Source organism: Uranotaenia lowii, chromosome 3 (assembly GCF_029784155.1).
Source record: "Uranotaenia lowii strain MFRU-FL chromosome 3, ASM2978415v1, whole genome shotgun sequence".
NCBI lineage: Eukaryota > Metazoa > Arthropoda > Insecta > Diptera > Culicidae > Uranotaenia > Uranotaenia lowii.
Window position 1 is genome coordinate 128021312 of NC_073693.1, and position 27028 is coordinate 128048339.

Here is a 27028-nt window from a genome sequence, read left to right on the forward strand (position 1 = left end):
AACTTTTGAGAACAAGAAAATAAAATTAGGAATCGGCGACTCACGGGGACATATTCTAGTATTGACATTTTTCAGCGACCAGAACAGAAGCATATTTTTTCCAAAGTGGCGGTCGCTGACTGCAAGAAGAAAATCTTGACTCCGGATCTCTCTGCTGCTCGATTTTTCCCTTCATAGAAATTTAAAATTCTCAAGCATAGAAAATCCGCTTTCGAATGGTGCATTTCTTGTTCGGATTTGGTCTCGTAATGGCTTAGTTGAGAAAGTCTTACAGTCCAGCAGCAGCAATGGCTGTATTTGGAAAGCTGAGGCTAGGGACAAAAAAAAAATCCCCACCGAATCAGTGGATTTGTGCGAAATGTAGATCCGTCGATGTTGTTTTCCCTTTTCCGGAACGGTTTTGAATATTTATGCAAACTTGTTTCAGCTGTTTGAAGTCGACTTTGTATCGGATCTGATTAGGTTTTGTTCTTGGGCGTTTGAGCTCAATGTGCTGTATGGGATTGTTTAGGACTATAGGAAGATTTGAGCTGGAATTCTGGAATAGATCAAGAAATATGGAATGTCTTCTACCCGTACATTTTTCACAGCAGCCCGGATAAAATTCTTATTTTTTCGTTTTAAGATTTTTTTGACTGGGTCCAATAAACATTCCTGGGCGATCTCTTGTGAAAAAAAAATTAAAAACCAAAGTACAAACACATAAAAATATATTTCTTGATTTCATCAAGAATAGGTGGAAATATATTACATTCTTCTTTAAAACTTGTTCCATACAAGCGGGAAAACCCCGTTGAAAAGTATACGAAAACACTCGAACTTCAATTCAAATTTAAAACTTTTCCTAGTTGGTACAACCTTGAACTTTAAAAAAAATTCAATATGCGCTTCAGAAGCGTAGAACTTCTACTAGCGGTCAACTATCTTATGTTAATTTTAACATGGTTACTCATTTTAATGTTAAACCTCTAAAAACCGTTTTTTTCGCTGAAAAAGTCACATTTCGTTAGGTTTAAGATACCATACCACTCTAGTTCTAAGAATAACTTTAACACTTAGGAAACATTTTTTTTCATATTTTTGGAAAAAAACTTATTTCATTACTTTTCCGGTTCCAATCATTTAACTTATTTGTCGCCCGTCTAAAAGCGGGTTTTAGAAGGTTCATTAAATTTAATGTTCGATTATTTTTCATAGAAGGCAACACATTTTTTTTCAATCATTTTCCGTTGCCTGTTAAACAAGATTTAAATTAAAAATTAAAAACTCTAAATTACTTGATTCACTTCGAGTTGCAGGTCCCGATTATGACAGAAAGCATAATAAGGACAATTAAACTTATATGATAATTTCAATTAGAAACATGCCAAAAACTTGTTTGATAATTTTAATTAAGATAATGTATTGAATTAAAAAATCACAGAAATAGATAACAATATAAACAAAAGCACTAGCTCACATTTTTCACTAACTATTGGATTTCTTTCCACCTTCCATTTTCAATTCTGTCTAAGACACACTTTTCCAGTGAATTTATATACCGTCAACTGGGGCAACATGCAACAATTTTCCAGATTTCAATGGCTTTCAAAAAACTTATGTTCATCGTTAATCCTACTCCTTATGCATCAAAAGTTTTAAGGTTGATTGGACATCAAATTGGCGTAGTTAGAAAAAAAATTGGTTTCATTAATTACACTAGTTTACAGCATTTTTGAACTTAATAAACTGAAGGTCATTTTAAATGTAAAATCGGGCGCTGAATCCGAAAATGAAATTCAAAAAAATCTCAGTAGAACCGTTTTTGAGTAATTCTCCGAATATGAAATTTAGGAAAAATAAAAAAAGTTCTTGTACTTACTGTTGAAAACGCAGGTTTCAGTGGTGGGATAGAGTTATCTTTATTCATGTTTCGTCGTCTATGAGGTCACTAGATTACAACTATATTAATTAGCGATAGCTAATTGTCACTTCCACATCTTATATTCCCTAACCGGGAAAGTACTCATTTCTCAATGAGTACTTTGATATTCTTACCCAGAATATCTGGCAACACTGTTGTGTTACCACGAACCCAATTTGTGTTGTCTCGCTTGACCGTGTGATGATGTAAACATTTATACCGTGTTTACCATCATCAGCTGTCATCTTCAATCATCACCGCTATTGTTTCAATTGCGAATTGACTCAAAGCATGCGGAACCAAAACAAACTGTTTTAGTTCTGCTCGTGTGAGCAGCGGATCAGCTGGCTGATCCTCAGTAGAGATGTGTCTCAAAGAAAGCTGACCGCTTCTTACGATCTCCCTGATGAAAGCATACTTCACGTCCAAATGCTTCATCCGCTGATGGGTCCGCGCCTCTTCCAGGTACTGGGAGCATGAGATGTTGTACTCCATCGAAGTGAAATGAGTCGATGACGTTTCGTTGACCACGAAATAAGATTCTCGAAATGGATCCGAGTTTGCGTATCTGCGGTATACCAACGCCATATTGGTCATACGTCGAAGGTATCACAGAACACGCTTCAGGTCTAGCCAATGCCTATCCGCCGGGCTGGCCTGGTATTTGCTAAGTGCGCTAGCCGCAGCACTGATATTCTGATGACTGACAACCGATCAAATCGTTGAACGGCTGCTTGGTGATAACCTCACCATTGTTCAGCTGCGTCCATCGAAAATTCGTGTCAGACAGACAATGGGTTTCCTGTAACCTGGGTTAAGCTAACCGCTTCCCAAATCTCGCTCTCATCTAGGGCTGCTCGATAGCTGCTTAGTACGCTAACCGCAGCACTGATGTTCGGCCTCGAAAACAGCAAACAACCGATCAAATCGTAGAACGGCTGCTCAGTGATAACCTCACTTCGTTCAGCCCGAATCTCGTTCTCTTTCATGGCTGCGGTGGTCTTCCGGAAAAAGCAGTCCCTCTGGCTCATAAGCTTGCTGACGATTCGAAGTTGCTCTTCTTCATCATTAGCGGCTCGGCTACGTTAGCCACGTAGCTTTGATTAGCTTCTCCTGTTCGCTGGTTGCGTCTCTTGGCCGGTTCGGGATTGACGGAATCTTGATCATCATCGTCATCTTCGCCATCGCTTCTCTCGTAGTCGCTCTCGTCTCGCGCCATATGGTGGCTGGCACCGGATTCGACGCTTCGTTGATTCCAGTGGCTGATTACCTCAGCACGCGAACGAAAAACATATTGCTTTCTCGAAAGTTGTTTTCTGGTAGCCTCAGATAAACAACCTCTTTCCGCGTTCTTCGCATTCCATCTCAAAGCCTTCATTTCGCGATGATTTCGAGAATCTGCACTCTCGGCAGGAATCCGCAGAAAGAACTGGTTGACTTCGCTAGCGACTAACCGTCGCCGAAACCACCTCCTCCGTAGCACCCGAAACATCAACCATCCGCCGAAAACAAGCTCGCGCATGCTAACCGCAGCGCAGCTACTAAGTACGAGAATAATCCTCTCGACTTGCAGCTTCATGGCTTTTCGCTTCGTTGTTTCATCGCTTCGAGCGCTCCATAAAACCGGAGAGCAACGTTTAGCTGCATGCGACCCATCTGGATTCAATGCAATGCTGAAGTATCTGGCAACTATCAGAATGGGGGTAGGCTTAATAGCGGCACGTTATTCAAACATACGGGAAAATTGTGCCTGATTCTGATCTGGCAACTAACCGTCGCCCAATGCATCTCCTCCAAAACCACAGAAAAATCGTTCTGTGAGCTTGGGTGAGCTTACGCGTACTGATCGCAGCGTAGCTCCACAGCACGAGAGTAACCCTCTCGCTAAGCAGCTTTTTCCAACCATCGACCCGGGCTAATCCTCCATCTGGAGCATTCAGACCTGACCAATCCTGGTAACAGATCCCGAGAGTCCTCCTCCCGGCCGTCGGAAATAAGCTCATGCTGCTAACCGCAGCGCGGCTCGTGTCGGCATCGAGAGTAACCCTCTCGGAACCCGACTTCCCAGCCTCGAACTCCAGTGGCACGTTCTGGCCGACCTGGAAAATCTCATTGCCTCTGCGCTGCCGATCCACTACGCTGGTGGTCGTCTGTGCTTGGATCAGCTCCTGTATGCTGACCACAACGCACAGCCAAAGCACGAGAGTAACCCTCTCGGCTATCAGGTCCACTAAAGTTTTCCGGGGTGGACCTACCGACCTTCGCGCTGAACCATCTCGGTTGCGGATCCTGGGACTCCTCCCGGCCGTCGGTCGTGAGCTTACGCTTGCTAACCGCAGCGTGGCTCGTGACGGCATCGAGAGTAACCCTCTCGGTCCACGAACCTCCCCGGACTCGACCTCTGGCGGAACCTCCTGGCGGGCCTGGGACATCTCGCTGGCTGGTATCTGCACTGGCGATCGTCTGGCTGCTGGCTGGCTCTCTCCGGTGATCCTCTGGCTCGTCTCTGGGCTGGTTTGTCCCTCTGCGCTGGCTGCTGCAGAACTTGCTAACCGTAAGTCGAATACACTTGAGAGTACCACTCTCGAACTAACTCGAAATTTCCGTATCCAGATGTATCTGGGCCCATAACCTGTTGAAAACGCAGGTTTCTGTGGTGGAATAGAGTTATCTTTATTCATGTTTCGTCTATGAGGTCACTAGATTACAACTATATTAATTAGCGATAGCTAATTGTCACTTCCACATCTTATATTCCCTAACCGGGAAAGTACTCATTTCTCAATGAGTACTTTGATATTCTTACCCAGAATATCTGGCAACACTGTTGTGTTACCACGAACCCAATTTGTGTTGTCTCGCTTGACCGTGTGATGATGTAAACATTTATACCGTGTTTACCATCATCAGCTGTCATCTTCAATCATCACCGCTATTGTTTCAATTGCGAATTGACTCAAAGCATGCGGAACCAAAACAAACTGTTTTGGTTCTGCTCGTGGGAGCAGAAGTTGCTGCTTGCTGCTACCAAAGAAAACCGTAAGTTTCAACACCTACATTAAAATATCTCGGACTGCATAACAGTAATTTGAAACCTCTCTTTGCCTCTATCGATCATCTGAACACTGTTTTTGCGTATGATCAACAGTATTGTTGATATTAGTGACTTTATGATAGAAAAAAAAAATAAAAAATGCATTCTTTTTGAGAAAATTTTGTTTCCGCGAAAGTTTTAGACTCGATGGTAACATTCAAAAAATCTGATTTTCTTTTGCGCTTAAATGTCAATTTAAAACAAAAATTTCAAGTGGTTATTTATCAAAATCGGTTGAAAATTGAAAAAGTTATGGCCACTTACCCATAACAGTATTTTTTGTAGTTTTTAATATTTTAACGTACCGCAGTACACTTATCATAGTATAGGAAGAGTGAAACATGATAAATCTCACTCGCTCCAAGTTAAAATTATCTATTAGCTTACCAAAAGGTCACATGCCAAATTTCAGGAAAATCTGACCATAGGGAGGGGTTGCTTGAGTCTCAAACGTGAATAAAATTTTAAGGTATTTTACCCGGGAGGAACGAAAAATACTGGTTTTTCATCAATAACTTTTTTTCATCACTGGCCGATTGTTTTTATGGTTGATTTTCTTAAAGCCTAAGTTGAGACAAATATTTCACCCGAAGACTGAAACAATCGGCTTGTGATGAAAAAAGTTATTGATGAAAAACCAGTATTTTTCGTTCCTCCCGGGTAAAATAACCTTAAAATTTTATTCACGTTTGAGACTCAAGCAACCCCTCCCTATGGTCAGATCTTCCTGAAATTTGACATGTGATCTTTTGGTATGCTAATAAATAATTTTGACTTGGAGTCTGACTGTTATGCCGTCCGAGATATTTTAATGTAAATACAAGAACTTTTTTTTATTTTTTCCAATATTTCATATTCGGATAATTACTCAAAAACGGTTCTACTGAGATTTTTTTGAATTTCATTTTCGGATTCAGTGCCCGCTTTTACATTAAATATATTGGTCAGTCAATAAAGTTCACGATTTTTTTTAAATTTTGTAAACTAATGTTATTTTTAATTTTTCAAAACATGCGATTTTCACCCTCCTTAGAAGATCGGATGGCTTGCAACAAACTATGTTTTTTAAATGAAAAATCTTATGAATACCGTCAACTGAAGCAACATGCAACACTTTTCAACTTCAATGGCTTCCAAAATCTTAATGCTTACAGATAATCATACCTCTTGTGCATCAAAAGTTTAAGTATTGATGGGACACCTAACTGAGGTAGTCAGAAAAATTATTGGTTTCACCAGTTATTTTTAAATTTACAAAAACATTTGATTTCACCCTAATAAGAAAAAGAGGCAAGTTGCAAAAAACTCTGTAATTAATGAAAAATCAAATGTAAAGCCCCAATTGCAGTAATTTTTGGTTTTTTTTCGAATTCAATCTTACATTTTCTCTGTCAAAAATGTTTTTTAGAAAAAAGTGTTAATCTGCTGCATACATTTATAGGTAAAAATTACTACAAAATATTCTATGAGCTTAAATCATGAAAATAAATCTTAGGATGGATGCAGTTTTATTGCCCGGGAATGGTTGGTTTCCGAGAGGGTTACTCTCGACTCTACCAGTTGCCCAGCCCGGGCAGGACCGTCTTCCGAGAGGGGTACTCTCGATGCCGTCACCAGTCACGCTGCGAGTAGCATGCGTAACTTTCTTTTCGACGGCCGGGAGGAGACCTTCGCAGCATGGAAGTGGAGGATTGAGCGCCGATTAGTCGCTAAAAACCTCATCCACACCATGGTGCGAATCCCTGAGGAAGACGACTGCGCTATCCCAATGAAGGAGCCCGCAGAGGAGGAACGGCGCCTGGTAGCCCTCCGGAAACGCAAAAATGAAGACTCCGAGGCACTGGACGAGATCGTGATGGCCTTCAACAACATTGTCCTTAACCGCTTATTAAGGGTACGATATGCGAAGGGGCCATGGACATTTTGGTTAAGACCTACCGCGTTGGCACATATTCTTGGATAGCGATGCGCGATAGGCTCAATGACCTCCAACACCGGGGGAACATCAGATCGTTGAGTCATTCGTTTGAGGAATACGATCAGATCGTTCGGGAGCTTGAGCGCATGAGTGTGAACATCCCGGCGGATGGAAAAGTCCACGCGCTGATCTCTGCGATTCCCAACGACTACAACCACGTAAAAGGGGCTTTGATCGTTCTAACGATTGCGGACCTTTGCGCCAAACGGATATTGGAGCTGAAAAGAATGTTCCTGGACGCAGAGCTAGCATTTCAAAGTCGAGGGGACTTTCCAACAAGGAATTCAGCACTAAATTTCGCGATGAAGGCCCGAAAGGCAGAAGAGATAATTTGTTACGGGTGTGGCGAACCGGGGCACTACAAAAATCGTTGCCCAGCCCAACGTAAAGGCCGACGTGGAAAAATCATGGTGGCTGTAGAAGCTCGACGTTCAACTGCTGGGGTTACCAACTGACGAAAAAAGCGCAGGGTCAGATTTGTCGTCGATTTCAGCGCCACCCAGGATGGTCCAGGATTAAGGACATCTCCAGGACGTCAGAGACCTTGCCGAGCTCGTCATCATACGAACGGCTAAATCTGGCGAGAGACTACGTGCTAAGAAAACTGGCAAAGTTGTATTGAAGAACGTAGTTGGTAAATTAATAAAACCTATAATACTTTACAACTTTTTTTTTATACCCGAGCTGGCAGACAATTAACTCTTAGTTCGAAAATGCACCGAGAACGGTAAAAAGGTGATTTTTCTGGGCAATCAAGTTCGATTCGAGTATTCTGGGGAGATTTTTGCTGAAGGAAAAATCGTTGACAGCTTGTATTGTCTTGATTATCTGTGGTCTGGTCAGTCTCATCGGAAAGCGCTGCTTGGAAGCCATACGACGACACAAAAATGGCATATGAGGCTAGGTCATCTTGGTCTCGCGTCAGTACAGCAGCTGGTTCGCGACAAAATGGCAGAGGGTATCTGTCATTTACCAGCCAAAATTGAAAACCAAGCTGTCTGCGAAAGCTGCATGGCAGGAAAACAGCCAGCCAACAAATTCAACAATGCAAAGCTCCCTCGGTCGGTTTGACCACTCGAGCTTGTGCACTCCGACGTTTGTGGGTATATGGAGGCGCCGACGTTTGACGGATTCCGCTATTTCGTCACCCTTATCAACGACTATACCCACTTCATGGTCGTGTATCTACTCAAGCACAAGAGCGAGGTCTTCGAGCGGTTTAAACAGTACGAGGCGATGGCTACAGCACACTTTGATCAGACGTTGTGCAACCTGCGATGCGACAACGGGCGTGAATACATCAGCAACGACTTTCAACGACATTGTTCTGAGAAAGGAGTTCAGATGATATTCACGGTCCCATACACCCCGCAACAAAACGGCGCACACAGGGGTAAATACACCTCATAAGCGATCAAAATTATTTGCGGACAAACGGTAAACGGTAGACATTTGATGTCTTCGCATCATTTTTATATTTTTTGATGATCTATCAGATTCTTGAAAGAAAAAAGTGATTTTGTCCTCTGGAAGGGAGATAAAAAAATTACTTGTTCAAATAATTAGTTTAGAGACTTGATGTCTTCACAAAAGTTGTAGATCTTATTATTTTAAGCAACTTTGTTGAAGACACCATCAAGATCGCATGGAAATCAAAAAAGTTACGAGCATTTTAAAAATAACGAGCATTTTAACAAGTAATTTTGAGTTTTTATTTAATATCTTTTTTAGTATACGATTTACAAACTTGGTATATTTGAGAAAGTTGTTCAAATTGTTGAAATACACAATTTTGTGGAACATTTCAAATACATATTTCAACCAAGAAAGAAGATATGCTATAAAATATCCAAAATAATGCCTTTTTCATTTAGTTATAACTTTAAGAGTTCGGACGAGTTCGTATAATTTTTTGAGAAGGTTTTGTTGATCAAGTTATTGGCTTTCCATTGATATATAAATTTAACGTTAGTTTTGGATAGATTTTTTACAAACGAGCAATCAAGAATGAGCTTTTTCCTCTAGAAACACTTAAAATTAAGTAAAATTAAGTAAATGTAGCATAATATTTGATTAGTTAACATTATTAAAAAAAAGAAATGGATCTCTTTAAAGGAAATTTTCTTCCATTGAGATCCTTATCGTAATATTGTTTAATTATAGCATACATTTCCTCGCAGTAAATAATAAACTTTTGTGTTCTCAGCATGATTAAAATTTTGTTCGCGTTGAAATTTCTTTGTTTTGCTGCCAGACGTGCTGAGAACAGTAGCGTCCATTACCAGGGGGCTCAATTGAGCCTCTTGGTGTGGGGGAGTGTGGTGGGCCGCTACAAAAAAAAAAAAAAAAAAAAAAAAATCGGAGGAAAAAACCCTCAATTTTTCCTGTTTTTAGAGAAAAAAGCTCATTTTTGATTACTCGTTTGTGAAAAATCCATCCAAAACTAACGTTAAATTTATATATCAATGGAAAGCCAATAACTTGATCAACAAAACCTTCTCAAAAAATTATACGAACTCGTCCGAACTCTTAAAGTTATAACTAAATGAAAAAAGGCATTATTTTGGATATTTTATAGTATATCTTCTTTCTTGGTTGAAATATGTATTTGAAATGTTCCACAAAATTGTGTATTTCAACAATTTGAACAACTTTCTCAAATATACCAAGTTTGTAAATCGTATACTAAAAAAGATATTAAATAAAAACTCAAAATTACTTGTTAAAATGCTCGTTATTTTTAAAATGCTCGTAACTTTTTTGATTTCCATGCGATCTTGATGGTGTCTTCAACAAAGTTGCTTAAAATAATAAGATCTACAACTTTTGTGAAGACATCAAGTCTCTAAACTAATTATTTGAAGAAATAATTTTTTTATCCCCCTTCCAGAGAGCAAAATCACTTTTTTCTTTCAAGAATCTGATAGATCATCAAAAAATATAAAAATGTTGCGAAGACATCAAATGTCTACCGTTTACCGTTTGTCCGCAAATAATTTTGATCGCATATGAGGTGGATTTACCCCTGTGTGCGGCGTCAGCAAACAAGCCAACTGAACTCTGATGGAAAAGGCAAGGGCGATGCTCCATGACAGCAAGCAACCAAAGGCTATGTGGGGCGAAGCGCTTTTGTGCGCTGCGTACCTGACGAACCGGTCACCAACACGGGGTCTTGTGGTTAACAAGACTCCTTATGAAATGTGATTTGGTCGAAAACCCAGGCTGAATAATCTTCGGATTTTCGGGTGCCCAGCGTACGAAAAGATTCCGAAGGAAACGCGGCATAAACTCGATCCAAAATCCAAACGACTCGTTTTCGTGGGCTATGCAAACAACGGGTTCAGGCTTTGGAACTGGTCGAGTCGATCCATTGAAATCCATCGTAACGTAGTCTTCGATGAAACTAGCATGGTGGAGCCTGAACAAAACCGCGTAGAACCACTCCCATTATCTATCGAGAAACCCAAGATTTCAACAGAACCAAGATCAACATTTGAGCGGTTAGCCAATGTACCAGAACAACAAAACACTGTCGAGCGGTTAGCCGAAGTGTCATCACCCGAACCCCCATCCGAACGGTTAGCCGATGTGCCTGTGAGCAACAGTGCGATTGAGGATGAACCCGGCGAAAGTGACTATGAGAGCAGTGCAGAATTCCCAGACGATGAGGACGACGATGATGTAAAAAATTCCGTCGATCCAGAACCGGCGCTGAGACGAAGTCAGCGAACTCGAAGAGTTACTCAACGGTACGTGGCCAACGTAGCCGCTGTTATTGATGAGGAGCTACCTCAACACATCCATGAATTGAAGCGCCGAGACTACTGGGAGTCCGGGAAGACCGCCATTGACGATGAGATGACTGCCTTAGAAGGAAACAAGACTTGGGAAACGGTCAGCTTACCCCAAGGTCATAGAAAACCCATTCTATCGAAGTGGGTGTTCACCATAAAGGATGATGGTCGCTTCAAGGCACAATTGGTTGCAAAAGGGCGTTCTCAGAGACCAGGATTTCATTACTGGGAAACCTTTGCTCCGGTGGCCAAAATGGAGAGTGTTCGCGCAGTCTTGGCGTCGGCGAACGAACTCCAAATGGTCGTTCATCAGATGGACGTCAAAACTGCATTTCTTAACGGAAATTTAGAAGAGGTTATCTTCATGCAGTTGCCAAATGATGATATCGGCAAATCGAAGGTGGTTAGGCTGCAGCAAAGCCTGTACGGCTTGAAACGATTCGACGATGAGATACGAAAATTTGGTTTCGATCCGTTGAAGTGACTGCTGTGACTGTTTATCGGTTCTGCAAGCCAGGACTCATTCTCATCCTGAACGTGGATGACATCCTGATTGCCGGCAAAGATTTATCAGAGGTTATCTGGATAAAAACCGAGCTTGGGAGGTTATTTCAAATGAAGGATCTGCTGGAGGTCAAGACTTTCTTGGGAATGACCATCAAGCGAGATTTCAGCAAGAGCATCATCGAGATTTCGCAGTCAGGATACGTCGAGAAGGTTTTGCAGCGATTTGGAATGGCCGATTGTAAACCCGTAGGTACACCGCTTACACCAACGTTCGGTGGACGAAGCTGGACGATGGTGAGGTTATCACCGAGCAGCTCTTCAAGGAATTGATCGGTTGCCTCCAATATCTGGCGACATCTTCGAGGCCAGATATCTGTTCAGCGGTTAGCGCACTGAGCAAATACCAGACCAGCCCGGCGGATAGGCACTGGCAAGACCTGAAGCGTGTTCTTCGATACCTTCGAGGTACGACCGATATGGCGTTGGTCGTTCGCAGAAACGCGAAACCGGAAATACTCAGCGGATATGCAGACGCAGATTTCGCTAATGATTCCGATGATCGAAGATCTGTATCGGGCTATGCGTACATGATCTTCGAGAATTTGATTTCATGGTCAACGAAACGTCAGCAGACAGTCCCCCTTATTCTGCGCCGCGCGTGAGGTGACGATAGTCGAGTCATTCTAGTCACCCGATTCCAGTAGACGCTTTAGGTGAGAAACGTATTTTAGAATGAACTTTTTGAGTTCTTATCCTAATCTAGTAGTCAGCTAAGCATGAAGCTCTGTCACATCGGCTTCGGGAACAAGGTGACAAGACTCACGTGACTCCGACTCGACTCGACTATCGTCACCTCACGCGCGGCGCAGAATAAGGGGGAGTCAGTCTCTCATCGACCGAAGCTGAGATTGGAGCGCTGTGCCATGCGGTGAAGGAAGGTTTGTGGCTAACAAACTTCTTGAATGAATTTGTGTGGTTAGCACTCCTTTCATATTGATGGAGGACAACATCTAATGCATCCAGTACTTGCAGGGGGCGAGAACCCATCAGCGGATGAAACACTTGGATGTCAATTACGCGTTCATCAGAGAGATCATAAGAAGCGGTCAACTTTCTTTGTGACATACTGAGGATCAGCCAGCTGATGCGTTCACGAAGGCGTTACCGAGGGCGAGGCATGCAAAGCTGTTCAGCACTTTCAATTAGCAAATTGAGGGGAGGTGTTGATACTCACGATTTTCCGGACTTGTTACTACGCGGCCACGTTCGAACAAAACCAAAACCGACTGATTTGGTTTCGTTCTCTTTAGTCAATTCGCATATTGAGAATAATAGCGGTTGACAGTTAATGATCGTAAATGATGATGACAACAATATAAATGTTGTCATCATGCACGCTAAGCTCAGCCAACACAGCTTGTTGTTATGAGTTACCCTGCAGTGTTGGCAGTTTATTCTGGGTGGTAAGCCCAGAATATGATAGTATTTAAGGAATGATTCTGAGTTGAAAATCACCTAGGTTAAGCGACAAGATAGTTTTCGCTATAGGTCTAAGTTAGCTTGTAAGGACTTGACGAACAGAAATGAATGAATAGTATCTCTTTTCCAAACCTAAACCACTGTTGCTAAATCATTGAATTCAACACAACTGTTTTGCATTAACCAAGAACTTATCTAAAATAGAAGCAAATATTACATGGGAAATTATTTGGGTACGAAGTATTTGACTATTTGGAACATCATCCGTCTTCCAGAGAGTACATAAGAAGTGGATAGAGGGCCCCAAAACAATTTTGTTGGTATAATTGGAAACGTAAATAAGCAAAAGAATCAAATTTGACATGGGAAGGTTTATGAGTACGAGGTTGACCTTTCTAACTTGCACTGTGGAGATGGGGACGGACGGAGGGGATTCCATATAAATTGTATTGTATTGCTTGAGAACTTATTAACCAAAGAAACCTAATTCGATATGGGAGGAATTTTGATTGCGAAAAAATGAGATTTCTACCAACTTCCAGAAGTTGCGGATAGGAATGAGAGAGGGTGGGGATTCCATACCGTTTTTTCTCATAAACCGAGTATTTATAAAGAAATAGAGGCCATATTACTAAAGGGAGGTTGTAATTTGAAACCCTTCCTTTAATCCCGAAAACTTATCAGACAAATGGAACTGAATATGACGTTATATAAGGTTACTAAAAATATATCTATAGTGGTTCGTGAGCTCTTTCCGTATTGAAAAGGGGAAAAGGTGATGATTACATAAGAGAAAAACATACATTTCGGCATAATTAAAGAATCAATTAAGCTTATAAAAGCTTATCGAAGTATATCAAATCAAGTTGAATTGAAGATGGGTTAAAAAAGTTAAAATTTCTTCGTTAATTTTAATGTTTTTCGGTGTTTTAAATTTAATCAATGGGATTGAAAAGAAGGGACAGGTTCAGTGTGCAGCCTCCTGCCTCCTCACAATAATTCTTTCAAAATGATCTATTATTAACCAGATATTAAAGTTCTTTCTATTGGTCGACTCCCCCCACAAGAACGAGCTCTAGAACCGCACCTGATTCCGTATAAAATAATGTTGCAAGTCAAGGCCGTGCGAACGGGGGGGGTTTTAGGGGTTTAACCCCCCCCCATGGAGATTTTTTCCAAGTAAAATTATATGTTCAAGAAATGAATTTACAGTAGAAATGTGAAATTACTTCATACCAAAAGATGTTTAAAAATAAGTGTTTATAAACATGTCAGAAAATTGGCTCGCCTCCGGCGGTATTTAGTCCTATATCACTCTAAAACTTAGCCATTTCATTCTACGAGACTACATGACTTCAAGAACTGATACTTATTTTCAATTGTATGTTTCGATCGGCAATTTAAAAAGCCTTTTGTATTGAAATTTATATCCTAACACACAAAAACCCTACCTTGTATTTAAAATTGGTATTTATTAAGAAGATGTTCTTAACAAGTTCATCCCTTACTTTATTACTGAGGAAAAAATAAAAATCGATTATTTCATTACAAATTTGATGCTGATATGAAATATTCAAAAACCGTTTTCTACGTCAATTTTATTTTGTTTTTTTTATTCTTCTAAATGCTCAACTCCACATTCAAGGGTTTTGAAAAATAACACGATGCCACAAAATGCCTTTTTTCTGAGATGCAAAGAATATAAGCGCTAGTTTTGATTAATTTGGTTGCTTTAAATCTTTTGAAAATAGGTAAAAAATATTAGAAAATTTTGCGCTTTTACGACATAATAATAAATAACAAAAAAAAATTAAAACATTTTTCTGCAAGATCGCAATTAAATTATACTTCTGCGAGAAAAAACAAGAGATGTTATTTTTTTGGTGAATTTTTCCAATGCTGTAAAATAAAAGAATTTTTAGCAATTTTTCAGTAAGTATTAACTATATTGAATTTAAGATATTTTTATAAGCAAAAATCTAATCGTTTTGCAGACTTCAACAAATTTATTAAATGAAATAATGCCTTTTTTTAACTTTCTTCTGAAATTTCATAAATACTTACTTTTTAAAACTATAGAAAATTGAAGAATTTAACATTTTTAAATCATTCATCTTCATCATCATCATCAAAATATTATTTCTTAATTTTTAAAATGTATTAAATAATTTCAGAATCAGTTTTTACTTTTATATAGAATTGTTCGTTCATCAGTTTAATAAACTTTTCTTTTATTTTTATTATTTTAAATAATCTTTTAAGAATAGATCATCATCTACGGAAAGTTTGAAAAACAATTCTATATAGTAACTTTAAGAGTTAATTTCAATAAGCAAAAACTAATTTAACGTATGCTTTGTGCTCTCAATATTCACAACACCACTTGGAATTCTTTTTTTTTTAATCAGTTTAGTATTTGATCATTCAAGAAATCAATTATTACTAACCCTGAATTTTGACAGAGATGATGAATTGAATATGATGTGTTTTAAGTTTAGAGAGTTTTTATTGTTATCTTCAATAAAACATGAACTTTTTAAGTAATTTATTTCGAAAAATGTAAGATTTTGATTATTAAATTGGATTTCATCTCTGGCTGATATTTTAAATTTTTATCAGATTAAGTCTTATCATTTTCTATGTGTTTTGAATAATTTCTTTTAAGTTCAAAAAGATTTTTTCCTTAAAAAAATTCACACTGATCTGAAATTTGTTTTAAAATTGGGATTAATTTTGCTCTTAAATCTCGTGTTACATTTTATGCATATTTTATGATTTTTATGTCTGAAGCTTTAAATTCTGATTTTATTCTAAATTTTGATTTGCATTTATTTTCTGGTGTTTCGGAAATATTTACTCAAAATTTCTAGTTTAGAATAAGGATTATCATTTAAATATTTTTTTAATAACTTACCGGAAAAAAACACTGATTTGAGACTTTGATTCTGTTGGATGCAGACCGTTGTAGAGATTTTTAGGAAAAGAAAAAACACATCTTATCTTGTGTAAGATTCAAAACTAAAAGGAAAGTTTATTTGGCTTTAATCATTCATTACACTTTTTTCCGCTAAAATCAGAACAAATTTAAACATTAACGAACAAACTGGCAACATTAAGCAAATTCACAATAGAAGCAAACAAATCAGACGTATCGTAACGCACGTTCTAAGGTGACCAACATTGTTGAGATACAACAGATTCTTATTTATTTGGAATAGTATCAGTGAAATATATTATTTTTTCGAGTTTGTGTAATGGTTATGGGTAAGAAAATAGATTTAGAAGTCAATTTTCTTATTAAATATGCATTTTTGGTATTGATATTATTCCTAGCAAAATTTGAATTTAGAAACCCCCCCCCCCCCCCCCCCCCATGGACGGGTCCTTCGCACGGGCCTGTTGCAAGTATACCTGGTTTTATCGAATTTTGACCGGATTTATTCATTTTATTTGGCAATTAAAACCAGTTAAAAAAACAAATTCTGTTGTATAAATTTAATGTTTATGCCTTCATAACAAATGTTTCATCAATTTTTGAAAAATTATCATGAAAAGTTTTTACTAAGCCTTAACTGGGATTTAGGGTGCCTCAATAAAACCATTTGTAGGTAAAGCAATACAACTTGAATTCTGTCGATGAGTTTTGACAAAAAAAAAAGATTATTTAAATTTTCTTTGATATTTGTTGAGTTTATTCTGGGGTTTGGCAACATTTTCCGGAATATTGCCCGGATTTTTGGATTTTCGAATTTCAATGCCCGGATTTCGCCTGGTTTCTTAATAAAATCGCCTAGATTTGTCTGGCTCTTATACGTGCTGAAAAATGTTGGCAACCTTATTATAAAATCACTAAACAAAACACCATTAATGAAATTGACAAACTGGGAGCAGTAATGTGTCATTCAACTCCCTGGTGACAGCTTACACAAAAGTTGACGATAAAAATTCTGTTTTTTTTGGCAAAAAAAAATCTACCATTCTGTTATTTGAACCTAAAATTCTGTGACGGTTTCCTGTGACGCTATTTTTATAAAGTTCAGGTGAAGTTAGGTGAAAAATCAACAAATTGGAAACTTTCTGCAATTTTAATAGAAAAAAAAATCAACTACATTACCTTGTTCTATATTCAAGAGTTCGAGCCATAAATAAAGAGTAGAAAGTGACATAAAAATTTTTTAATTAAAAAAAATTAAAAAAAAGATGCAAAATTTAAGATTTTAAGAATTAAGGGTCCCCGAAAAAAATGCCTTATTTTGATGCACCTGAATAAAGTTGCAAGCCGCCAAACTTCCAACAGTGTCGTATTGACACTCAAGAGCGGATAAGGGTTGAAGGGTAATTCCAATCAGTGAGGGAAATTAAATATTAATTTTATCTGAATATCGATAAAACTTGCACTCTCGAAAAACTTGAAAACAATAATTTTACATTACTTTTCCAAAATTATCAGAAACATTTTATATTCAAGTTCTATCGATCAAGAAAATAATTTTGAATCCCTTTGACAATCGTTACGTTTTAATTTAAAAGCAGTCAAAATTTATAATTAAAATCCCTTAAGGGAATCGAACGACCGTGCCGCTGCCAAGATTGAAGTGTTTCTGGTTTGACGCGTACGCTATTAGTTAGGTGGTCCTGGAGGGATTGTGGCAAGTTAAAACAAAATCTTTACTCCATTAGAGCCCTTCCGAGTTTTACCCAGTTGAAGGGAGGAAACAGGATTTGCCGCCTCACGGTTTTATCCAACCGGCAAGCATCACCAGTTGGTAGTGATAAGATCAGCAGCAACACAGTTACCCGAAAAATCCGGACTCTTTTCGGGATTTGTGTCCAGCCAGTAACGACGACAGACAGACAGACAGGCAAAGGTGTCAGCATAATCAACTAACCGACACGAGTTCAAAGGCGGAAGGCGGATCTGAACAGCAGTTGGTCTGAACTTTTGCCGAAAGATCTTATCTGGCGCAGAATTGCCGCCTCAGCGGATTTGATGCGTGAATATTGTTTTTGTATGTAACCAATCAGAAAGGGCTTGCAAAAACTATGAAAAACAAACACGATGTCGATTTTTAGAATTTTAAGCAATACAAAAAGCTTTTAGTCTGTTAACAACTAGGACGAACACGAAATTATTGCGACATATTCATCAGGGCATAATTATTTTACCATTGGGAAAAATCAATCAAATTTTGCACACTTGCTCATTGATGTGTATTGTTTAGATGCTGTCAAACTCGAAGTCGTGTTTTTCGATTCAACGAAAATAGAGGTGAGCCAACGCGAGTCGAGAGAACAAATTCTTTCCAAATACCTGGAACTTCCTGACATGTCTCACCGGCAATTGAGAAAAACGTTTAACATTCACCTTCCAATCGTTTCCAGAGTGTTGAAGCGGTTCTAGGAACGGCAAAGGAGCTTAATGAAAATTTGGTCCGGACAACAAAAAGACGGAGGGAAAGGTGAAGCGGATGATTAAAGCCAATCCCAACGTCTCAACCCATGATTTGGCTAAAAAGATCGGCATGTCGCCGAGCTACGACCAGAATGCAAAGAAGAGAGCAGGATTACATACATAAATATAAGGAAAAAAACTTCCCAACCCGCGATAAGTGGCATGAATCGACCGCTTAACTTCGCGCACGGAAGCTCTGCGGAAAGATGCTGACACTGCTGTGGACGACGAAACGTATATAAAAGCCAATTCGAAGCAAATTCCGTAGTTGGAGCTTTTCACCGGCGAGAGTACACAGCAAAAATTAATTGCTGTAAAATTACGGCAAATGTCCTGTAACAAAAAGGAGCAGGACTTTTACCGCAATTTTACAGGTCGAAAAAAAATTACGTGACATTTATTTTTACGTGATCAATTTTTTTTACAGGCTGGTCTAAAGTTACAGGCTGTAAATTTGGAACGTTCCTATTGGAATTTGTTTTGTTTATATTTTAGTAACCTGTCTATTTTTCAATTCTTATTAAAAACAATCTATTTGCAATAAGCATTATATATCATTATTAAATATCATCAGGTGTACTTTCTCCTACACACTACGCCTGGGAACAAAAACACTTGGATGGAATTTCGTCTTAAAAGAACCCATCTCCGTACGGGTTGCCACGTCAAATGCCGCGTTAATTTACAAATAAGCGAGTTTGTCGGCTCTTGAAAAAGCCAACCGGAAACCATTTTGCCGTATCTATATCCGGTTTATTTCGAGCTAGAAAAAAAAATCTAAGTTAAAAATCTGTTCTGAACTTCAAGTGAAAAAAAGTTACCTCTTCTTGCCTCCTTGGATCTGTAAATTGAACGCACCGCTATTTTTGGAGTAATTGTCACTTTCGCTAAGCTGACTTGTGTGATTTCCTGAATAGTGAAATTTTTGGCAGTTGAACAGTTAATGGTTTAATGGTATAATGGTTTTTGTGTTTTCAATCGACAACCTTAATTATCATTGTACTGAAATTTGAATCTAGCCTGTGAAAAATCTGCTCACTAAAAATTATTGCCTTTGACCTGTAAAACTAGGGCAAATATCATGCTCCATTTTGTTACAGGACATTTGCTGTAAATTTGAATGATTTTACATTTTATTTTAAACAAATCAAGTTAAATTTACATGCCTTTTCGATTACAGGCAGTTTTATTTTATAGGTAACCGTTTTCGATGACACGTTATTGTCATTTTTTTTTTCTGTGTAAGTGTGATGTGAAAAAGAAAATATCTTGTTTGGCGGACCATTTGCGCTTGTGAACTGAGGAGTTCGCCTTTCTTAACAAAGGGCACAAATCTGACTGCATTGAGAAGCGCCATGCTGTTATTCTAAAGGTGTCCTGGAGTGGTATGAGACTAATTTGAACCAGCCAAACTCTCCGGAGCTCTGCTCGATGGAGTAGTACTAGACAATAATGAAGCGGGAACATCGGAAGAGTAAAAAGACAGGCAAAAACGAGAAAGGCATGTTAAGAAAATGTAGAATCTGGAAAACTGAGAAACTAGTTCTGGATGACACTGTAAAGACTTTGATGGTGGGCATCAAACGGAAATGCAATCAATTTTACACAGAAGGCTTCATTGATTAATTTTTTTTTTAATTTGATAAAAATATTTGTATAAAACTACCCTGAAATTTCGGTTTGATCCTAAACATTATAATAAAATTGGTATGACATTTTCGGCGTCGCAATAATTTTGTTTTCGCCCACTAACCTTAATAATCAGAACCGAGTTTTCCTATGAGCTCAAATTCTCGTAATAACTTTCGACAATTTGTTAAAAATTCATGTTTGAAGTTTGCGCACTTGCTTGACATTATATATTAAAAAAAATAAAGGCGTTAGATAATTAATCAACTTATCCGATGAGTTCTGAGTTATTTTTACTCTTGAAAAAAATATTCTTTTTTTTTTTAATTCTACAGAATTAGGTAATATTGTTGAATTTTTATACCAAATTGAATGAAAGATATTTTGCAGCATAATTCAAACCGTTTTGGAGTGTTCAGCAAAGTTGTTAAAATAATTAAAGTCTTAAGTATCAAATTTACAGAGACATTCTGTAGTGCTGCGAGAAATAATTGCTTAATAATAGTTTAAAAGTGTAAAATTTTGAATTTCAAAAAAATGCTGCTCTTATAAAAGGATATCTTAACAAAATCTGGATTAAAAGTTTGATACAAAAAAAACACCCTAATCAGACCTTGAGAGTCAACTCGACACTACTCGCTTAAAACCGCTATACATCTTTTGTTTTTCATTCGATGTTTACCATGTAACTTAAATATGTGATTCAGACATCTTTTATCTACATCAGTTTTCTGTTATTCAAAGTCTAAAAAAAAATAGTCTAAGAAAAAATATCGGAAAAGGATGCTTCGAAAAAGGACTGTTGATCAGCTACGGCATGCTTATAAAATATGTCACTTAGTGTCCACAAAAAGCTGAAGCTTTAAGCTTACCATTGCACTTGCTTAAGGATAAATATAAAACTTTAAGTAAATCCAAAAAAATAAAATTATTGTCTATTTTCGCAGACCCGTCGGTATTGAAATTTGAAAAAGTTTAGCGTGTTTGGCGCAGAAAGAAACACGCTTCTTTTTTTAAACTCTAAATTAAGTAATTTTGGTTCAAAACAGCACTTCAGAGGCAGCCCTCAACTTTGAGTTTGACTGGGAAATCGCAAAATTTAGTTTTAATAGGCATACTTAATACTTAGTTCGGCAGCCGAACTTAAATTTATCCTTTTTATTCGAGGGTTGTTTATTTTTTTGTAAATTAAAGAATGGTTAAAAATGTTTGTATCCGGATATTTTTGTTTCGGTACATTGCCTTGGAATTACAAAGTGGTGAAAAGTTTTGACACTTCCGGTCAAAGAAACCCCCGGAATGTTAATTCTCACGGAGAGTAAATAACATCCGGAAGTTTCCGGACATTCCTAGCCGCTTACCATATGATTACAATGATGGACCGAATTCCACACTGACACGGTGGACATTCCATTATGAAGTTCATTCATGGCCGGTAATTCTTCCGGACCAATTAAAAATATATTCATTGGAAAAGAAATATAATTTACATTCTATTGAGATGCAACAATTTAAAAACAATCCAGTAAATTCAATTTTTGTTGCATCAAAAATCAAAAGAAAGAAAAATAATAGAATGAGAATAAATTTTGCAGTCATATATTTTCAAAAACTCTACCATCGCTCAAACAGTTTTTTTATAGCATTCGAATGAAAAATATATTTTTCAGTCGACTTTTTTGAACTTTTTGTGACCCTTTCATTTAAAAAAAAATTAAAACAAATTTCTTGGTTTCATGAGGTAGACATAAACTTTAGCTTTCATATGCATAAGGCAAATATTTTTTGGACGTGTAATTTATGGACTACATCAGTTTTCCTGGGGTATGTTTTTCTTGGATTTTTTTTTTTCTTTCATGCTGAGTAATGAGAAAAATAGTAGCTTTATGTATTTATACTGTTGAAAACATATTTTTCAGACATTGCAAGCTTTCTATTGATTTAAGTTTTATATGAAATTGATTATAATTCAAACGACTAAGATAGATTTTACGATTGTATCCCATTTACCCGAAAACCATTGCCCAGAATGATTTTTTCCCAGAATGACAAATACCCGAAATCAAACCCCATAATGAACCATTTCCCAGAAAAAAGTTCCCCAGAATGCACCATTTACCAGAAATTTTTTTCCCAGAATGGACCATTTCCCAGAATTTTTTTCCCCAGAATGGAACATTTACCAGAATGGCACAAATCCCAAATTTTTTTCCCTAGTATTTTTATTTGTTTTTTTTTTAAATGAATTCTTGTATATTTCATATGATTCGAAATTAACTTTTCAATCTGATTTTTTAAATGAAACTACGACTTTGAAATTTTCCAACTAAATTGATTTTAGAACCAATATTGTGCTTTTTTATAGTTTGGGTACTTTAATTGATTCAATGCTTACCATGGTCCTTTAAAAAACTGTTTTGGTATCCGACTCCTCACGCTACGCGTTCGAACTTGAAAAACGTTTTGTCCTTCACGCTGTCGCGTGGCGGACGGGGCTAAGGGATCACCCCTAGCTTTGACGCAGACCTAGGAAGCCCCGGCAGACCTAGACCAATGTCTTAGGGCCGCCGCTTCCGACGGCGGGTCGGTGGCCTCCTCGGATTTGGGAGCTTCGGCGGCTTTGTGCCGCCCCTTCAGCCCCTTCATCCTCGTTGGTTGCGGCTTTGCCGCAAAAGAATAAAGTTTTTCTTTTATTTACATAGTATTCCGTCTCACGACATAACTTGACGAACATAATTCCTAAAATTCACTCGGTTCATAGCAACCGTTCTCCAATTTCTCGGGCACCCCACGTTCGCCAGATCACGCTCCACTTGGTCTAACCACCTCGCTCGTTGCGCCCCCGCTCGTCTTGTTCCTACCGGATTCGTAGCGAACACCTGTTTTGCAGGACAGTCGTCCGGCATTCTCGCAACATGTCCAGCCCAGCGTATCCGGCCAGCCTTCACAACCTTCTGGATACTGGGTTCGCCGTAGAGTCGCGCGAGCTCGTGGTTCATCCTTCGCCTCCACACTCCGTTCTCCTGTACGCCGCCAAAGATGGTTCTTAACACTCGTCGCTCGAATACTCCGAGTGTACGCAGGTCCTCCTCGAGTAATATCCATGTCTCGTGCCCGTAGAGAACAACCGGTCTAATAAGCGTCATATACAGGTTACACTTCGTGCGAGGGCTAAGTCTTCTCGACCGCAATTGCTTGTGGAGTCCATAGTAGGCACGACTTCCGCTGATAATTCGCCTCCGGATCTCACGGCCGGTGTCATTGTCTGCGGTCACCAGTGAGCCGAGATAGACAAAGTCTTCGACTATCTCCAGCTCGTCGCCGTCGATCGTGACCTTGTTATTACTGGACAAGCGGGTTCGGTCGGTTTCGGATCCGCAGGCCAGCATGTACTTCGTCTTGGACGTATTAATCATCAACCCAATTCTTCCTGCTTCGCGTTTCAGTTTGCGGTAGATCTCTCCCACCGCCGCAGATGATCTGCCGACTATATCAATGTCATCGGCAAAGCAGATAAGTTGACTGGATCTGTTGAAAATCGTGCCCCGCATTTCGCCCACCGCTCGTCGAATAACACCTTCTAGCGCCACGTTGAACATCATGCAGGATAGACCATCACCTTGTCGAAGCCCCCTGCGCGATTCGAATGAACTCGACAATTTACCCGAAATCCGCACACAGCACTGCGTTCCATCCATCGTCGCCTTGATCAGTCTGATCAGCTTCCCGGAAAAGCCGTTCTCGTCCATGATTTTCCATAGCTCGTTACGGTCGATCGTGTCGTATGCGGCTTTGAAGTCGATGAATAGATGGTGCGTAGGGACTTGGTGTTCACGGCATTTTTGGAGGATTTGCCGTAATGTAAATATCTGGTCCGTCGTAGACCGTCCCTCCATGAAGCCGGCCTGATGACTTCCCACGAATCTGTTTGCTTGTGGCGTTAGGCGGCGGAGTAAGATTCGGGACAACACTTTGTAGGCGGCATTGAGGACAGTGATCGCTCGGTAGTTCTCACAGTCCAATTTGTCGCCCTTCTTGTAGATGGGGCATATTACCCCCTCCTTCCACTCCTCCGGTAGCTGTTCTATGTCCCAGATCCGGATTATCAACCGATGTAGGCAATCGGCCAACCTGTCCGGGCCCATTTTGATGAGTTCAGCTGCGATGCCATCCTTCCCAGCCGACTTGTTTCTATTCAGCTGGCGAATGGCTTCCTTAACTTCACTCATCGTTGGGAGTGGCTCGTCTTCGTCGTTGGCTACGCCGGCGATGTACCTTCCCCCACCGTCTTGGTCTCCTGCATGTGCGCCGTTCAGGTGTTCATCGAAGTGCTGCTTCCACCTTTTGATCACCTCACGATTGTCCGTCAGGATACCCCCGTCCTTATCCCGGCACATTTCGGCTTGCGGCACGAAGCCTTTGCGGGATGCGTTGAGTTTCTGATAGAACTTCCGTGTTTCTTGGGAACGATGCAGCTGCTCCAGCTCCTCGAGCTCCTCCTCCTCCAGGCGGCGCTTTTTCTCCTGGAAAAGTCGGACTCGCTGCCTCTTCCGCTGTCGGTGATTTTCCACATTTCGACGGGTGCCTCTCTGCACTACTGCCGCCCGCGCGGCATTCTCTTCGTCCATCACCCTCCTACACTCCTCGTCGAACCAGTCGTTCCGTCGAGATCGCTCCACATAACCGATGACGTTCTCCGCAGCACTGTTGATGGCTGTTTTGATGGTATCCCAACAGTCCTCGAGAGGGGCTTCGTCAAGCTCGCCCTCTGCCGGCAGCGCTGCTTCGACCGATTGCGCGTAGTCTGCCGCGACCTCAGGTTGCTTCAGTCGCGCGATGTTTAACCGAGGCGGGCGCCGGTTTCTTGTGTTGTTCACTACTGAGAGTTTTGGGCGCATCTTCACCATCACCAGATAATGGTCCGACTCGATGTTGGCGCCCCGACAGGATCTGACGTCGATGATGTCCGAGAAGTGCCGGCTGTCGATCAAAACGTGGTCGATCTGTGATTGAGTTTGGTACGGTGATCTCCAGGTGTACTTGTGTGGGAGGCGGTGCTGAAAAAAAAAGAATAAAGTTATGAAACCCCATTTTTTTGTAACAATTCCTTTTTTTTTAAATAATTTCTAGTAAGGATAAATGTTTTCGATTTTCTGGGAAATGGTTCTTATGGCGAAAAAATTTCTGCTACATGGTTCATTCTGGTGAAAAAATTTCTGGGAAATGGTACATTCTGGCGAAAATTCGTCTGGGGAAAAAAATTCTGGGGAATGGTTCTTTCTGGCGATTGGAATTCTGGAGATTTTTCATTCTGGGCAATGGTTTTCGGGTAAATGGAGTTCAACCAGATTTTACTTTTGGATAGTCAAATTGACACTCAAAGTCGGAAAAGTTTTTTTTGTCTAGACTTCCACGGTCCATCCATAAAAAAAAGTCATGATACAGAATTCAAGAACTTTTCAAATCATTTGGAGTCCCCGAAAAAAAAAATTGTTTTTTGAAGCTTCTGAAAAATATTGCAAGCCTTAAAACATGCAATACTATCAAATTGCCCCTCTAATGCGGATGAGAGCTAAGTGAATTTAAAAAAGGTTTCTTCTGAACGAAACCTTCAAATCTCTTTTTTATTTTTTCAAACTTCATTTAAAAAATTGGCAAATTCTTTAACTTGTTTTTCTAAAAGTTTGGATTAAAAAATAAATAATCAACTTTTTATTTAAAATAACTCAAACTTGAATAATAATAGAAAACCTTTTTATTTTTTACAATAAATTATGCATTGTTCAAGCAAAAATGTTATACAATTTTTTTTTTTTTTGCAAAACCGACCCCCCCGCTTCTTGTTATGGCCCTGCCAGCAGGAATAAATATGATTTTAAAATTCGTACGCCCAAAACAAGATTATTTAATGCTTGAGGTGCTTTATATACCTTTCTACTTCCTGGAATCCTTGACATTGCAAATTATTTTCTTCTTTTAAGTGATTAAAATTAGAAAATCTTTCCAACTAATTCAGATTTGCCTCATCGAAAAAGTTGAGAGGATATATTTTACGAATGGTTAAGCTTTAAGTGTGATATAGAAGTGGTTCCTATTTCGTTACATTAAGTTCAAAATTGACTGTGCTATATTGTCTTCAATTGTCACGAGCGCTTCTCAATGAAAGAAACGATTCATTCCCATAACTGGAATCGATTATTTAATTCCACCGAATTCGAACTTTATGTCAATCATCATCCACCACCAAATAGCATAACCTGTTTGCTCAAGTTCATCAATCTTCGACATCCTCGAAATTACACGTTCTCATTATCATCACCTTGTGTGAATCCAGTTAGCGAGGAACTCCCATCGCAGCAAATTCCCATAATTTTTTTTTCAGCTACCACAACTGGACGTCGTCCGTCGAAGTGTAATGCTTGGTCAGCATTTTTAAGGTTTTCTTCCTCCGGAGAAAAATACCTGAAGAAATTCTGTGTTCATTTATTTGCTGCGACTGCGAGGACGACCCCGAGAAGCTCTTAAAGCGCGTTTTGCTGGGTGTGCTTGTGTTCTGGTACTGTATCCCCCCACATTCATTGGGAGTTGGACCTTCATCCAACCATCCACTTGTGTTCCTGCCAGCTCTCACATCCCCCACCTCAGCTTGCTTCCTTCTTCAGGCGATTCCTCGGCGCTTCCGGACTCCATAGCTAGGGCACCCACAAAACCTCCAGCCGAAGTTCCTTTTGCCATATCGACAAGTGTGCTACATCCGAGAAAATGCTAAAGAAGGCAAAACGTGGCGAATGGAAGGAAAAACTTGTACCTTCAACCATCCCCCCTTTCTCCTGGCTGGATCCAGGCTTAGCCCAGTCCAGTTCGTCATCCCCCCTTTCCAGTACAAGCTCTCCTAGCTCTCCGACTTGGATCGGATCGGGTGCTGATGGAAGTGGTTGCTGGATTCCGGTCTTTGCCAATACCCCGAAAGAGGCCTTCCTGCCGGAACAAACCCTTGGCAGGGTGACGTGGGAGGGTGAAGGAGTAAAGGAGAATCGAGGAAAACCCGGGACGTGGCCTGGCCTGGCACGGATGGATCCCCTCGTTCGTGTTCTCGCTCAGCCAGCAGCAGCATTCGCTTTCAGCCCCGTACTCTCTGCCAATCAATATTCTGCAGAACGTTTCTTGAATACTAAATATTTTCATCATAGTT

General features: G+C 39.5%; 1 protein-coding gene across 1 annotated transcript; it reads left to right on the top strand.

The window, feature by feature from the left end:
- Positions 1–11384: 11384 nt before the first annotated feature.
- On the top strand, positions 11385–26252 carry LOC129752595 (uncharacterized). The gene is made up of 3 exons (XM_055748370.1): positions 11385–11467; positions 11527–11859; positions 26219–26252. The coding sequence occupies exons 1-3, from the start codon at positions 11385–11387 to the stop codon at positions 26250–26252; spliced, it is 450 nt and encodes a 149-aa protein (XP_055604345.1).
- Positions 26253–27028: the final 776 nt, after the last annotated feature.